General features: G+C 40.4%; 1 protein-coding gene across 2 annotated transcripts in view; it reads left to right on the top strand.

Moving 5' to 3' along the window:
* Window positions 1–16,658, top strand: part of GLI3 (GLI family zinc finger 3) — a 256,152-nt gene that overhangs the window by 221,411 nt on the left and 18,083 nt on the right. For both annotated transcript variants that reach the window (XM_039526928.1, XM_039526927.1), the window contains exon 11: window positions 16,106–16,255. In XM_039526928.1, the coding sequence (XP_039382862.1) occupies window positions 16,106–16,255 (150 nt within the window). The remainder of the gene's footprint in view (window positions 1–16,105; window positions 16,256–16,658) is intronic.

Genomic DNA, 16,658 nt, shown 5'->3' with positions numbered 1-16,658 from the left:
GTTAAATTTAGCTGATGCATTTTAGATAGTTCTAAGAATTTGACACTAAAGTTTCAGTTGCTCTGTAACCTTTATTCTATCTTTTTTTCAGAACCTTTTGTTTGTGTAACCTCTTAATAGAAACAAGCAGCGGATCCTTTTATCCTGTGTTTTATCCTGATCCTTTTATTCAGTGTTTTTGATCTGAAGCGTTTATGCATGTGTGACTTTTCTTCAAGGTGCTGGGTATCTAATCTAGAAAATGAATGGGTGGTGTTTTTGTCAGGAGTGGGTAGGTTTGGTGGCTTGTACTGTAGGTATGAGGTCTGCATATACCATTCTTACATGTATCATTGGGCTGAGATGCTGCAGTTCTTAGAGTGAGATAAAGTAGTCAAGCTGAAAATGAAACAAAGCTCTAACTGTATTCCTCCTTGTGTTTAGCAGAGATAAACTTCAGTGGAGTCTCAATGCTGCTCCTTTTGGCTTCTGGCAGCAGCTTTAATTGGTAAAATGCAGATTTTTTTTTTTGATCAAGAGAGGATTATTCTTGTTATCAGTCTGGAGCATCTTATTTCAAGATGAAAAGGCTTTGCTGAATTACAGATGCCAACATTTTTACAAAGCACTTTGGCGATTGACATCTCAAAGAGAAAGTATGATTTATTAGCCTATAATGGCTAACACTGAGCGCTAGTCTAGGTCCCACTGATTTGTGAAATTGCTTAATATGAATTGCCTTTTGGTGTAATTCAAGCCCCGGGTTCCTCAAATAAACTTAGTATATAAAGTGTATGTAACATTTTGTATCTGCAAGTGGGGGGAGGAATGATGAGGAACAAAAAACAAGAGAAAGAAAGAAAACCTGCTTTTAAATCCATCTTGGTGGTGCTTTTTACAGTAGTTTGGCTGATAAGCTGGCAGGGTAAAGATTAATAACAAGGCTTGTCGCTATCAGTACCTGCTTGTCGATTCTCTGTAACAGGGCTGTCTGTTCAGCATGGAAATTATTGATTAAGTAAAAATTGCTATTAGATTGTGATGTGATCCATAATCACAAACAGTGGTGGACATTCCTCTTTCACATCCCGAGCCATGCATCAAGTTTTCCCTCGCAGTAATTTATATTGTGCTGACACTCCCGCTCATTAGGCTTATCCTCGCCTACATGTTTCAAAAAAGCACTAAAAGAATGAACAGCAGCAGCAGGACAGCAGGTGGGAACATACTAAATTTTCAGGTGGAAGGAGAAGGTTAAACAGCTCAGCTAGTTCCATCCATTCCTTTTCGTTAGCAGCTTACCCCCAACAGTGCTTTTCTCCAACCATGGGCCTCATCCAACTTCCACTGAATTTAGTGAGTGTTTTGACGTACCTTTCAAAGAGAACAGGATCAGGCCCCACAAATATCAGGCCTCTAAATGCTCATTATTCCATGTGATTCTATTATGCAGTTGTCACTTACATTAAGTACCGTACGTGGCTGAAGTTCACCCAAGCCCCCATAGCAGGGCTGGATAGGAATAGGGCAATGCAGACAGCAGTGAAGTCAAATAAGATCTGCACCCACCTTTGCATCTTGGAGCATGGGGGACAGTGGGTGAGTTAAGACATAGTCTTCTATGTTGCCTTTCTTGAGAGGCTTCCTGAGTTTAGGATTCCTGAGTTAGGGTTGCTTCGGTTAAGGCTTTGCTTTTTCTCTCATTTTATTGTTTCTTAAAATCAGAGAAATTAAATGCAGCAAACTAATGTTAAAACCATCATCCTTAACATTATTACTACCAATTCTCTTACTGCATTTATATAGCTAGTATCAGTGCACCGTTTACCTATGATTTTTGCACTTTAAAACATTCCAATTTTGCCATAACAGCACCTCAGTATTTGTACTATTCCTTATACTTCTGTATGCTCAGTTTAAGGAGTACTGAAAATATTGAGTTTATTTAGTTATCTGTGACTATTAGCAAGTTTTTAAGTATGACCACTCTGGTTCAAATTAAGAGAATACTACATTTTTTTTCAAACAGGGAGCATATGCCTTGCACACTTACCTATACTTCTGTACAATAGAACCACTTTTCTCTGAATGGATCAGAGCCAGTAGATTACCAGCCAGGAAATTAATTGCCAAGGGGAGTCCAACCCTTAAGAGTTAGTAAAAAGCCTGAACAAATCACATACTAAAGGCACCAGGCTCAGGCTCTGATGGCTTTTGGATGAGGAAGCATTACAAAGCCACAGGCTGGTCACCAAGAATGCCCTTCCATTGGCTCCTGCAGATTTCTTCTTAGGCTAGCACATTCCTGTCAAATTCCAGTGGCCACAAGAGGGCATAGAGAGAGGGATGATCATTGAGATAACCCAGACCTACATTAGCTAGGGTTTTATATAATAGTAACTTCACCTGGAAGTGAATTAACAGAAATATATGCTCTTCAGTTCTCTCCTATATACGGCAGGCAATTGTGGTCTGTGCTACCTGACACTTATCAGTAGCCTTAGGCAGAGTGTGTTGCAGTAATCGGGCTTTGAGCTGGCAAGGCAAGGATTACTGTGTTGTAGTCTGTATCTGAGAAGAAGGAATGCAACAGATGAAAGGAAGTATTAGTGGTCACTGCTTATATCTGAGAGTCTGGGAGGAAAGGTGAGACCAGCAAGACCCCAAGATTGAACGCCACTTTGACAAACTGAAGACAGATGCTCTCACAGTGGATGCAATCCCCATCAATTCCTCAAAATGCTTCCCACTCCTAACAAATATCACACCCATTGATCCTGAGCCAGTTAGCCTTCATCTCAATCCCTGTTTCTTGGGAAATCAGGGAAACACCTCTGTCCAAATTCCCTGGAAAGGAGCCTTATCAGGTGAAATCCTGGCCCTATTGAAGTCGATGGCAAAATTCCGATTAAGTTCAATGAGGCCAGGATTCCACCCATTCTATCTGAGTCTCATCGACATATTAATAAAATGCTTCACAGTTTCCCTTGGTGGCTTTACATGCATAGTGAACAAGACAGGTGACATGCCCACAGATGGTTTTGGGTGTTGTCATGGAAAGAAAAAATGGGAAGTTGGACTGTGGTTTGGGGGTGCAGCAGCGATGGTGAGAGGGTGCTGAGGGCTGATTGTAGAACTGGCGGCGATGTTTGTTGGGAGGAGTGGCCGGTGCTGGGTGAGGGATGTAACTATAGCCACAAGAGTCAGTGGATGCCGACGTTATAAGCCCTGACCCATGTTATATGACAAGCTCAAAAGAGAAACCTTACAAAAGCTTGAGAGAGTAATTCTAAATAGATAGCAGAAAAAGCCCAAGCATGGATGATGCTATTGAAGATAACACAGTGTTTCTTTTATTACCTATAGGTATTACAGTAGGTTCTCTCCAGTTTGTCATCTCCTCTATCATGAAACAAGTTTTAAATATATACATTATCTGATAACGATTTCCCTAATACTTGGCCACTTCCTTCATAGTTCTGGGATAGATCTGGTCCATTTTTTTTTATTAGCAAAAAGTGGATCAGTGTCTGTCACTTAATTTAACCTGCAGTTTGTAAAGAAAGTCCAGATAGATTTAGAATCCCTGCTGTTTAGAGGTCTAAAATTGAAGATGAAGCACCAACATTTTCACTCTGTAGATGATTTGGATATGATCATATTGAATGACAGAACTCTCTTTAAAAAATAATGTTCTTTTATTGATTTATACAGGAAAATCCTGTTGAGGAACCCACCCTCTCTCTTATTCTAAGAGAATCAGTGGTAGGAGTACAGTGATTAGTTACAAACTATTAAAAGCAATGGGAAAGATTCATGGCTTTGCAGAATCTGGTCCAAGTCTGAACTGCTGGACTAAAAGAATTACATATCATTCAGCAAGTACCATATATAGGCTCAATGTTTACATACATATGTTTAACATACTCTAAATAGCAGATTGCTTTAATTGTCCCTTGCTTGCCTTGCTGTCTATCTTTCCCCCATTATGTGCATAAGATTTTCAATAAAATAGTAGAGCAAAATTTTCTTAAGGCAGCATATACTTTGCTAACCTCTGTGTGTAGATAGATGACCCATTGTACTAGTGTGGGTGCTTGGAACGCTTAAAAATCTTATTAAAAATACTACTCTGTAGCTTTGCCTTGTTTCATCATACCATAGCATTTCTTAGATTTATAAATTGGCTCATGGGATTAAGAAGTTTGTCTCTGCTAATATAAAATGATATAAAGCTGCTGGAATATATGGTTACATTTTAACTCAAAGAGCCTGTTGGTCTGAACCTGCTTGAGTCTCTTTTTCAAAACCTTGCCTTAAACTGCAATGTAATTTTAACAGATTTTTCTCATTAAAGTTGCACAATTTATGTAACGCAATTTATTAGTTTTCATGCCTGAAACTTTTTTCCCTTCTGCATCTTTACTATTCCGAGTTTATTTCTCACTGTGTTGGCTTGATCTGCATTGTGAAATGTGAAAACGCAGAAGTTTTAAGAAAAATATTATTACTTTTATTTTGCTTTGAAACCAAAGTACAGTAACAGATACAATAATAGCTGCCTAAGCCTCAGCTCGGCCATGAGCTCCGTTCAGAATCTTATAGTCTTTAATGGGCTGTCTGCTGGCATAAGCGTCATCCAGAACGGAGCAGCTTGCAGGATCAGGGTCTAAATGGCTTCAGTAGAAACGATGGCTAGAATTTATTAAAGGGGAACAATATGGAAAACGTCGTTAATTCACTTTTAATATATACAGTAGGTCTGATTTCCATTGAAATCACATGAGCTGCAGCTGCAGGAATAAGACCTATAAATTTTTGTCATCTCTCTTGCAGTAGTGTGAGGAAAACATCCAAAGTATTAAGCTGTCCTACCTAGTAGGTGATGGTATGTTTTTACAAAACCAGGATGGTATTTTCATCTTTCATAGTATTTTCAAATAAAATGAAATACTCTATTGACATACTGTATCTTATTACTTTACTGTCCCCTGCACTAAGCAGAGTTCTCTAAAAAAGCTAGAAATGGCATATATACTTTTTAAAAATGTTACACTAAAATCTACAGCTGTGTTAAGTGTGTGGAACAGTTCATATGCCTATTTTTCATGTATGTTTTTGTTAACAGTTGTATGCAGCTTTATAGTGAAATGAAATAGTTGGAGATACACCTATCTCCTAGAGCTGGAAGGGACCTTGAAAGGTCATTGAGTCCAGCCCCCTGCCTTCACTAGCAGGACCAATTTTTGCCTCAGATCCCTAAGTGGCCCGCTCAAAGATTAAACTTACAACCCTGGGTTTAGCAGGCCAATGCTCAAACCACTGAGCTATCCCTCCTCCCTAGGCTTCCTTATTTCAAAGAAAGAAGTGAGATATTGTTCATATCTGATACTGAGTATGTGGATTTTTTTTAGTAGGTAAAAACATGGGTCTCCTGGAAATACTACAACAGTGGCATGCTACAACCATTTTATTCCCAATATACAAAGATCATTAAAGATGTGAATCTTGGATTTGAGCCTAAGGTTATACTGTATCTTTTCATATTCAGTCACTCATAACATCAACTAAATTATGTATTTGCTGGGCAGCATTCTGAGATGAGCTCACTCATTCTGGTTGGTCAATATGTGGTTTAATTACACAGACATTGCCAAATGCAGTTTCTCCCCCACCAAGCTATGGTCCTAATTCTGCCCTTGCTTCCATGACTGCAGTTCCTATTGGCTTCCATGAGAGTTGTGCCTGTGTGACTGAGGCCAGAACTGAGTTCTGTGTGTGGAGTAGAACCTACTTATATGAGCAAATCCTTCCCTACGTGCACTTATTACAGAACTGTTCCCTTATGGTAGAACTAAGCCTGCTCTGGCTCTCCTGTGCTCCACTCTGTGAGGTGTGTAGGCTGGTAGATCCGTGTAGAATCCTTGCTTCACCCTCCAGGCACAGCATCACACAAGGTGCCCTCATGGAGTAATTAGACCGTGTGTGTGTGTGTGTGTGTGTGTGTGCGCGTGTGTGTGTGTGTGTGCGCGTGTGTGTGTGTGTGTGTGCACACTTGAGAGGACTGCCCCAAATCCAGCTCACCAACCAGGGGTAGGATACAGGACTCCTTCAGTGGTTATAGCCAGGAAAAGTGGCCTCTGCCAATCCACATAACTTGCACTAGGTGCTGGGGCACTGGCTCAACCTAAGCCCAGAGCAAACAGTCCCTGTCCCTATCACTCTTCCTGGTGCTAGCCTGTTTGAGCCAGCGTGGAGTCATCCTTCACTGGCAGAGGGTTTAGCGATCACCTCCACACGGTCCCTTTTCTTTCCACTAGCATGTCTAGTGATTCTTAGGTTATGCTCAAGGCATTCTGAATTGATGAATTACCTGTTATTTATTATACGCGCTCCACACCAAAGAGAGACCATCCAAAGCTCGCCGCACCCTGACACACATCTAATACACTGAAGAACAGACGATTGTTAAAATTGACCAAAGGTAAAATTTTCAATAGTGCCTAAATGACTTAGGAGCCTAAACCCCATTTTCAAGAGAGATTTAGGCCCTTGGGAGCCTATATCTCATTCCAAATCAAAGGAATTTAGCCTTCTAAGTGCCTCAGTCATGTCTGAAAATGGGAAAATTTTACCCCAAAGCAGCAGAACTTTTTACCAACATACCCCCAGTCATGTGGTAGCCAGTGGAGCTTCAACACCCTCATCACACCTTCCCACTAGACAGAAAGCCCACTTTCCGCTCTCTGACAGTGCCCATTCAAATAGATGGACTTTAGCATCATATCCAGAAGATCCCCAAATTAGGGCTATTGGGGATGGGGTGAGGGCAGAGCATTCTGTTTAGTTTCACAAAATATGGAAGCTCTGACACTCTTCTTGGACTCATGCACATACAATATAAACTTCAGTACAAAAGGGATTGGCAAGGCTTAGCTCTCACAGCAGTTCCTGAGTATATTGTAAGATTCTTTCCAGAAATAAAAAGAAAAGAGATTCTGAACTCCTTAAAATGTCAGCTTCCTCTATTAACCTCCCAGTTAATAATGTAAGAATGTAACACTCTTCCCTGAGAGATCGCACTTTAGTTTTAGATTATGTCATGTGAGGGAACATCAGAGTAGAAACAGAACTGAGAACCCATTAAAGTAGCTTTTATATAGCCGTAAAACGATTAACATCCACCCCAGTTGTTGCAGAGATTACGGCAGATGCTCGTTCAATAAACCTTTGATATTAAGAAGTAAAAACAGAGTTTTTGCCCATCGCTTTATGTCTACCTGGACTTGCACAGGAAATCAAGGAAGAATTGTAAAATGCCACCTTTACTGAGCAACATTTTGCTGTTAGCGGACTTGGCATATTATCTATGTGAATGAAGGTATGTCAAATGAAACAAGAACAAGATGTGATCTTATTGGGAAAGAATCCTTATAATATCATGTTACCCCCCTCCCTAAAATCCCAAAGCTTATATAAAAACACGGAAACCTAACACACAGTCTCAAGGAATCCCTCTTCAGCCTAAACAGCAAAATATGTTTTCCTTATTGATGTTGTGTCCTATACATATTGTATAACTACGATATCAGAGATTAAAAGAAAGGAAATGCTATATTATGAACTACTGTCTTTAGTTGTACAATTAGGTAACTTTTCTCTCTCTTCCCCTCCCCCCCCCACTGATTCCCTTTATATCCTAAGGGCAGATCCTTTCTCTTGGGTCAGGAATGTAATAAGGCAGGTTTTGCTCTCTCCAGGATATTGTGTCTGTCTCACTGTGCTTAAATTGCCACAGAGAGCTCTTCAGAGCAAAATACAGTATTTTCTTTGTACATGGGCCAACGATTGACGTATCCTTGGGGACTTCTCTGTCTTTAGCATTTAAACATACAAGCTGGATATGTTTAACCTATTGATGGGCAACAAAGACAACTGCAGAATTGACTGATAGAGAACAGAAGAAAAAGATTTAAATTTTGGAGCAGAATTACCCCTCCCCCCCCACACAGATTAGCAAATAGGAAACATTTTTAATTTACAAAATTGAGAATGCTTTTTGTTATTACAGGAAAGTGAAGAAAAATAATGAGATCTATGTTGACAACAGAAACACAGGCAAGAAGAAAACAGCCCTGCTGGGATGTGTCTTTTATATTATTATATAACATGTTCCTGTTTAATAACAAGAGTTTGCATGTCAATAACAACACTACTCAAGACCCATTTCTGCTGTGGCAACAATTACAAACCCTCCAGTTCACGATGGCTCGGGAGAATGGGCGTTAGGACTCTTAGTTTGTCTATTTAGAGTGACCACCCCAAAATGTAAATGTATGTTAAAATGGCTTGTATTTGACAGCTTCCTCCTCCCCTATCCAACCCCTGTGTTCCTTGTTTCTTGTGAGGCCCTGATCGGGATTGTGGCCAATGGTCTCCATTGTACTACAGGCGTTAAAGGATAATAAAAGGCTGTGGTTGTCTTGTGCCATGGTGGAGGGCATTGAAGAGGGAAAGCTGCCCAAGAAGAAGCTTGTGGAGGAATTCTGCCTTTCAGTCACTATGCCTCCTGAAGCATAAAGCAACCACTGAGGCCCCCCACACCTTGACAGATTGCTGCGTGCTTTCCCACATGCACCTGAGGTCAGCACTATTGTCTGATGGGGTCGGGGGGAGCTGTGTCCCTTATCGCTCCTAGTCCTTTTGGAGGGAGAATAGATTTGCATAGTATTTGTTACTGGGGGATGATTGGGGGAAAGAATTAGAACCATGCTTGGCACCTGTGCAGAGGACAATGGGGTCAAACAGGAGGGAAGAAGAAGGCTTCTTGCACTCTGTTTCCTCCCTTGCCCACCTTTGCCAGGCTGGGCACAATCTAGCTCATAGTGCCTAACCCAATGCATTTTACAAGCATATGCACCACTCAAATGCAGCCTATGCTTGTAGGACACTGGGGACAGGATGGCAACCAACCAGTCCCCAGCATACTGCACAAGGGGAAAGGGGAACTTCACTGAGGTAAATCAGCTTTACTTAACACTTATGTAAAAGCTTAGTGGTATGACTAAAATCATCTTTTCATCTCTTTTAGTGCTAGATTAAAGTGCCCCTGTGGTTAAACTGGGACTGGGGCACTAACAGTGCCAGTGTATATGCTTCTCACATGACTGTGTCCACTTTCCTTCTCCTTCCCTTCTTTGTCTCTCTTTGTTTAGTGAACTTTGCAGCACACACAGACCCTTCCTGATCTCCAGTGTGTTTCTTTCCACTGCTACTTTCTCTTCTGTTCCCTATGAGTTCTCTGAGTCTTCCCCACTATTACTTTAACTTCTAATTGTTGCATTATCTCATTCCCAGCCCTGGCTCTTCAATTCCTGCTTTCCATTGCTTTTCCTCTCATCCAGCATTTCCTAATGCTACCTTCTCTCCTCATCTCCTTACCATTCAACTGTTTGAAGTGCACACCTGCTTGCTGTCCCTCCCACTCTCCATGTGCATCTGAGCCCCTTCCATTTAATTCTGTTGGCCTTCTTGTTTGGTTATAACTCATCGTTACTTCTCATTCCACTTTGGTTTCTAATTTTGATCTTTCTCCTCCCTCCGCTCTTCACTGGCTGTTCTCTCCAACTTAACCAATCCTCAACCAATCCTACGCTAGGAATCAGGAAGAGTAACATTAACAACAGAGAGTAATAAAAAGTTGACATGGCACCTGACTTTAAATTAACCAGAATTCCAGTTGAGCTGACTCTTTTTATCTTGATGTAGAGGGTTGACAGCCATCGGTGGGATTCATCAAAGTACTTAGATGCCTATGTCCCACTGATTTCAAATGTCTGAATACCTGTGTGTACCCTACCCTATGTGAACTTACTGTATAAACATCCTATGCTGTTTAGTGCATGTATTACAGTGGCATCACTTGTACAGATACCATATGGTGTTCAAGTCTATAGAGTGGTTTAAATTATAACTCCTGGTTTTCACATGCTAATAAGTTTCTGTAAGAGCCACCTTTTTGAATGAAACTTTATGTAATTATTTGATTTAAAAATATTAGTAAATGTACAGAGGAAATCACTCCAGTAATTTTGGAATTTTGAGCACCTGGGAAATGTTTTTCACTATAAAAAGAAAAAAAAATTGCTTCACTTCGGAATACTGCTAATTGGAACTTCTTGGCAGGCATGTATCTAAGATCACATTTTTCAGTGTATGGCAATAGGCTGCATTTGGCTTTAAGAACTTAAAAGTGGCTTAAAAGCTTATACCACCATAAGGACATAAAGCAGCTTATGTGCTTCTTCCATCTTAATGACTAAAAATGGCTTAAGTGCTTATGCCCCCTTAAGGACATGGGTCAAATACTCATCTTTATAGAGCAGTGAAGGGGATGTTGGTCTCTTGTTGCTGCTTACCTTGGCTGTTCAGGGCCTGCCTGCTCCTGAGGCTTGCCAGTGTGATAGAAAAAGGACAGGAAGGATCCATACTTGCTTTCCAGGCAAGTGATGCAGAACTTCTACAGTCGGTGGGAGATGGAGACCTCAATTTTAAGGAATGCAGTGTCCCCTGCAGAGCTGCTGCAAGGGTTGGAGAGGAAAGAGAGGGGCTGGATTTTACCAGTTGGATCATTTATAAAAATTCTACCCTGGGTGCATTTATGGTAGCAAGGTGTGATCCCACATACACATAATTTTTGCCTTCCTCTGTGATTTCCATTGTCAGGGGGATATCTGTGGTCTGGTAGGCCCATCTCTACATTCTGGCTCCTTTTCAGAGCTGTCTTCCATCTATGTGGTTCGTTCCATCTCTCACCAGTTGTCAGGGAGGAGGCCTGCCATCCTATAGTGAGATGTTGTGGAGGAGCAGCTGCTCTGATGTCATCTCCTCGTTGCTTGACGGCCTAATATGGCAGCGGGGAGCAGTGATGAGTCATGGACTCAACCTCTGAAGAGGAAACAAGAATGGGCACTTGCATAAGTGCTGCATGGCAACAACTCTAGAAGGGCAATGCCCTTTTCAAATCTACTTAGCCATTTGAGGAAGTCGCTTACCCTCTCTGTGCCTCAGTTCCCCATCTGTGACATGGGGCTACTAATACTTCCTTACCTCACAGGGGAGTTGTGAGGCTAAGCATGTTAAAGATTGTCAGCTGCTCAGCTATTTTGGTACTGGCAGCTAGTACCTTAGATAAACAGATTTGATAGCTAGATATCAGTGCAGGGGTTCATATCGCAGATGCCCCTTGTATATTTTATGATTGCAGCAACTTAATTGCACATGGGCTTAAGGCCAAATCTTCATCCCTTGTGCAAAAACCTAAGTAAAGGGACTTTACATGGAGCACCTACAGGTTGGGGGCAATTAATTCCTTTCCAACCCAGCCACACAGCTATTCTGCTCTATTAAGTGGTGACTCCAGTTTGTATTGCTGGGCTCAAATCTGCACTACAGACGCTCCTTACACTAAGACTTGGAATGTTGGCTCTTGTGCAATTTGTGAACTCTCCATGCGGCTGCAGAGTATGCCATCTTTAGAGGCTGGTCCACTGCACTGACTCACCAGACTGTCTCACACACAGTAACCGCAGCCGTTCTGGGCCTTTTCCAGCCTTGTGTGCCTGTGCTCTTGGGGTGGGGAGATTGCCCAATAAAGTGGCCTAACTCTCTGTACTGCTTTTAAATCCATACATTTAGTGGGGACTGTTAGCTTCCAGTTTTTCTTTCCAAGTGCTGGGAAATTAATTGCCAAAAGCTTAGTTAGTGCAAAATTTAAATTACATAGTTATTATTTTAAAAAAAAACTTACTGGAGATGCTAATGTTATGCTTTGCACAGCACCATTAACTTAGCCACATTGCATGCAAGTAATGGCTTTTTATTTCTGGTTTCCTTGTTAAATATATTGCATAAGGTATTCAGTGTATGAAATAAACTTAGATATTTTCTTCACACTTTTCTGTTTTATCCTCCAAACCATACTTTATTAGCCAATGCAGCCTCAATTAGATCTGTTATCTATTCCTCCTCTGTTGCTCCTGAATCATCCTTCCAGTGTCAAAGGATAGTCTCTCTTGCTACTCTTTGGCTACCAAAGGAAACACATTTGGCCTTTGTTTATACATGAATGACTAATAGGTACCAAGTAGTCAGTCAGGATATCCCTGTGTGCTCCCTTTCTATAGAAAACACACAGAAGGGGGAAATTAAACAAAAAGATCTTTTGGAAGTTCCTACCTCAAATGTTGCAGTGCATTTTCTGCTGTGGTGCAAAGCAGCAAGTGCGGCTTATGAAACCTGCACTGGCTCCACATTTTAGGCTATCTTTTATGATTTTATTTATTGCGATTCGGATGTGATAATAGACTACTTTGGCTTCTAGGGCAACTCCAAATCATGCCTCCGGTCTCTCATCCCTTTGAGCATTCCCAGTAGAGAGAATAGGCCAGATTCAGCCTTGATTTTAGTGGAGTTGCAAATGGTTACCCTGCATTGTGTGTCTTCCTCCGTGTCGCAGTATTTGTGCAGAAATGTTATATGCTCAGCATAGCAGCACCCTTTAAACCAAAGAAACTGGGCTAGAACTAATTTAACTCTGTTGATTAACATTCAATTGGCATGAAGGTGAACAGCATTCTACTAATGGACCTTATTTTTTGAGGGAGGTTCTATCATGCTTGTGTGAGAGGGACATTGTGTGAAATTTTCTATTCTTAAGAGAGCTTCAGTTTTCAGATGAGAAGCTTTTAATAATATGGAGCCTGATCCAGCAGAGCCTTATGTGAGTAATCCTTACTCTGGGGAGTAGGCTTATTGGCTTGCATGAGCCTATTGGCCTTAGTAAGGATTAATAACATGAGTAAGACTTAAAGGATCGGGCCTATAGCAGACAAAAATTAAAAGAACAGTCTTTTCACACCCATAAGACACTAGGACCGCTGCATTAAAATTCAATTTCACCAGGAAAAAAAATCCTTCTGATCTAGTCCCTGGAATGTGACATTTCATGGATGTAATAAGGTTACAAACAGATTATAAATTGAAACCCCATAAATCCTTATTGTACTGTCCCAAAGCTTCTGCTTTGCATAATACTCTTATGCCAGAGCGTAAAGCTAAAAACTATTCATTTGTTCTCATAGTGGTGACCAAGGAGTCAAAAACACCATGCAAAATCCAAAGGTAATTATTAGAGTGAAAGAACCTGAATAGTGAAGTTCACAAACTAATGAACATTTTGCATAGCAGTTGTCTGCAAGATCATTAACTCTATTTGTAGCATGTTTTTCAGTGTGTGAGGCACACTCATACATGTATATATTACTAAATAATAATTAAAAGCCCAATAAAAATGGATAGACAATTTATGTAATTCTGCCTGTCTCTATATCAGTGAGCTGCTCTCAGAGTGAGGTGCAACTCGGTCTGAGTAACAGTAACAGGATCAGAATCTGACCCAAATTGATGAAAGCCATCAATCTTATTGGCTAAATGTTTTGTTGTGCTCTGCAACTGTGTATGTTTTATTATGTGGACTTAGCACATTACATTCTCTTTAACCAGTTCATCTGTCTCCTCTTCTTCCTCCACCAATGCCCAGCTTCCATTCCAGTGTCTTTACACCTCTCCCTAGCAACTTTCCACCCCTTCCTCCAAGGGAGCTGAGAAGCTCATTCAAGAATAAAATAAATGAAGCAGATTAGTACTTGACTTTGTCAGCCAGTTTCTTCGAGACCTTCCCTGAAGATGAGGGATTTCAATGAGAACAAGGGGCTTTGCAGACCAGCTTAGAGAGGACATTCAGTGCATTGAGATAACATGGACGAAAGTAAAGATGGCTGTGGGAAGAGTGGAGAGGATGGGAAAGAAGTGATAATATAAGAGAGACAAGCAGATAACTAGGGAGAAGCAGAATTATGCAATGCCCTGACGGCAGTCACAAGATGCTTGATGTTGTGGAAAAGGAGGGAGACAGTGGAGGGATTTTAAGAAAGGAATGACAGTCAAATCACTAGGAAGGTGGTTTTAGTGGCTGCATCTTGCATGGATTGGTGAGATGGGGTGAATTTTAGGGAGGCCAATGAGAATTGGTTACATTAATGAGGATGGGAGCTGACGAGGGCCCGGGTGAGAATCTTAGTTGTATGGCCAAAGAAGAAAAAGTCAGATTTTATAATTGCTATGTAGGCAAAACTAACAAGTTTTGTACACTGCCTGACTGTGTAGGTAAAATGATGCTGTTGTAGTTGAAACGAGAACAAAATTAACTTCTGGTCTCTATTTAAATCAGATGGAATTCAACTTGTGTAACATTCACCAGTTGTTAGTTTGCATCCCATGTAGATTTATCCAGCTGATGCACCGTTTTATTTACCGGAAGACTTGGCCAATAGTTATGAGTATTGGCCAATGAGTTTTGTACAGTCACTTTTTTTTTCTTTTGGGAAATAAGAGTGCACATAAACCTCTCTGTACTATTCTGATTCGGTTTCAAAACACTGACCATCTGTACTTTTTTGGTACAGGCTCATGTAATATGAATGGACTACAGAAATATGCATTTGAAACATAAACGTTTAAAGATTAAATGTTGTACATTGTCCAGCACATCTGTTCTGTTCAGATGCTGTGTGCACCATCATAACTTTTAAGAAATGGTAATAAAGCTTAGAAAACAGAAAAAGAACAGTCATCTTTTATAGGAAACCCACATCTGTTTGCCATGGGGATACTGTATAATTGTGAACATAAGTGATTTTATTTGGTTTTCTGATTGTTTTCAGGACTTTAAAAAAATTAGGATTATCTTTTTGTGCTCCAGTCTGAACTACTGACTTTCTGTATGTCTAATTTTTCTGTGAGCTACTTATGGAGCAGATACCAATTTCATCTCTATACTAAGATCAAGTTTAAACTCTGGAAACAGTTTATATTCTTACCTTAATAGAATTGCATTTTCTGAGACAGGAGGCCACCTAGTGGTAAAGCTGGGAAACGATGACTGTTTCGGAAGCATGCAAAAACAATTGAAGAACTGTAATGACAAAGTGTATGAAGGCTGGGATTTTGAAAGAAAGTCCGGTAGAGTTAGGCACCCAAATCCCATTTTTTGTCCTCTTTGAAAATCCCAGTCTAGGGTGATTTTTCTTAAAGCTGAGCAAAGAATTTGAACAATTAATCTTTTTCTAAATTCGATTTTGTTGTGGGTCCTGATTCAGCACGCCATCTGAGCACTTATTGAAAACTTAAGCATGTACTTAAATGTGTTACCTTACTGAGTGGAACAGCGCAAGTTACCTTTTGGAACAAGCAAAAGTTCATAGAACCAAATTCTGCCTTTGGACACCTCACACATATCCCTCTGACCATAAAGACAGCTGCACAAGTGTTTTGGAGGGCCATATTTAAGACTTAGCCTTTGAGGCAAGCTATTTAACAAGGGATGAACTGTATTACAAAAAGGCAAAATAAGTCTGGGTTGGCGTGAACTCCACTTTGATTAGGTTTTTTTTTTTTTTTAATCATTGCAGTGTGTAATATTTTCCAGGCATACATGAAATAAATACACCCACTTTTTAGAAAATGCTGGAAATATGGAGTGCGTCAGAATGGATGGTTTTAAATTCAATTAATCAGTTAAATTGACGTTTTTATTTGGAGGACATATCCCCTCAAAAAAAAATGTTGTATGAAAAACTTACATTAGCATGAAGTCGATAGGGACCTGATTTTACAACCCTTACTTATGTAGAGTAGAATGTAAATGAGACTCCATTGGTGTGAGTAAGTATTACTCAACATGAGTAAGGTAAATTGAGTCCTGAGTAAAATTTCAATAAACCCATGATCAACTTCATATTTTTGTATGCCCTGGGCTTGCTGATGTCAGTGGGATGCCTCTCATTGACTTTAATAGACTTTGCATTGGGCCTTTAATCTACTTAGATTATAAACTCTTTGCAGCAGGGACTGTCTTTTTGTTCTGTGTGTTTTTTTGTTCTGGGGTTCCTGGGTGCTATCATAATATGAATATTTTAATAAAAAAATTACTCATACAGCTTAAGGCCAGAAGGAACCACCAGATCATCCAGGAGTTAAACTGTAATATTCTTTTGTCCCTATGTAGCATATAAACAATGATCATATACATGGAGAGAAGAAGGAGTTTGTGTGCCGATGGCTGGATTGTTCCCGGGAGCAGAAGCCGTTCAAAGCCCAGTATATGTTGGTGGTACACATGAGGAGACACACAGGGGAAAAACCACACAAATGCACTGTGAGTAAACAACACTGAGTTCCAGGCTATCCCAGGGTGGATAGGATCAGTTGGAAGCACAATGGGACTGATTCTCCACTGCCTTGCCTTTTGGATAGCTGTTTTAGACCTGTGCAGAATGTTTGTGCAAACAGCACCACATCAACATAGTAACATCATCTCTCCACTTTGTATGGTACAAGATAGGGCAGAATTAAGCCTAGTTCATCCACTAAACCATCTGATGAATCCCTAAAGTAGCACATTGTTAAATAATGCAAAGGCATTTCCATGTGTGTTTAAAATCACTTTCCCTCACTGAGGAGTATCTGGATCCTAGTGCTGACCCAAAAATATTAGTGACTGTGTAATAGATTTTAGTGTTAAAACAAACTTGAACATATTGTTACCATGCAGGGTTTTT

Source organism: Mauremys reevesii, linkage group 2 (genome assembly GCF_016161935.1).
Source record: "Mauremys reevesii isolate NIE-2019 linkage group 2, ASM1616193v1, whole genome shotgun sequence".
NCBI classification, from domain to species: Eukaryota; Metazoa; Chordata; order Testudines; family Geoemydidae; genus Mauremys; species Mauremys reevesii.
This window is presented reverse-complemented; position numbering and strand designations above follow the sequence as displayed.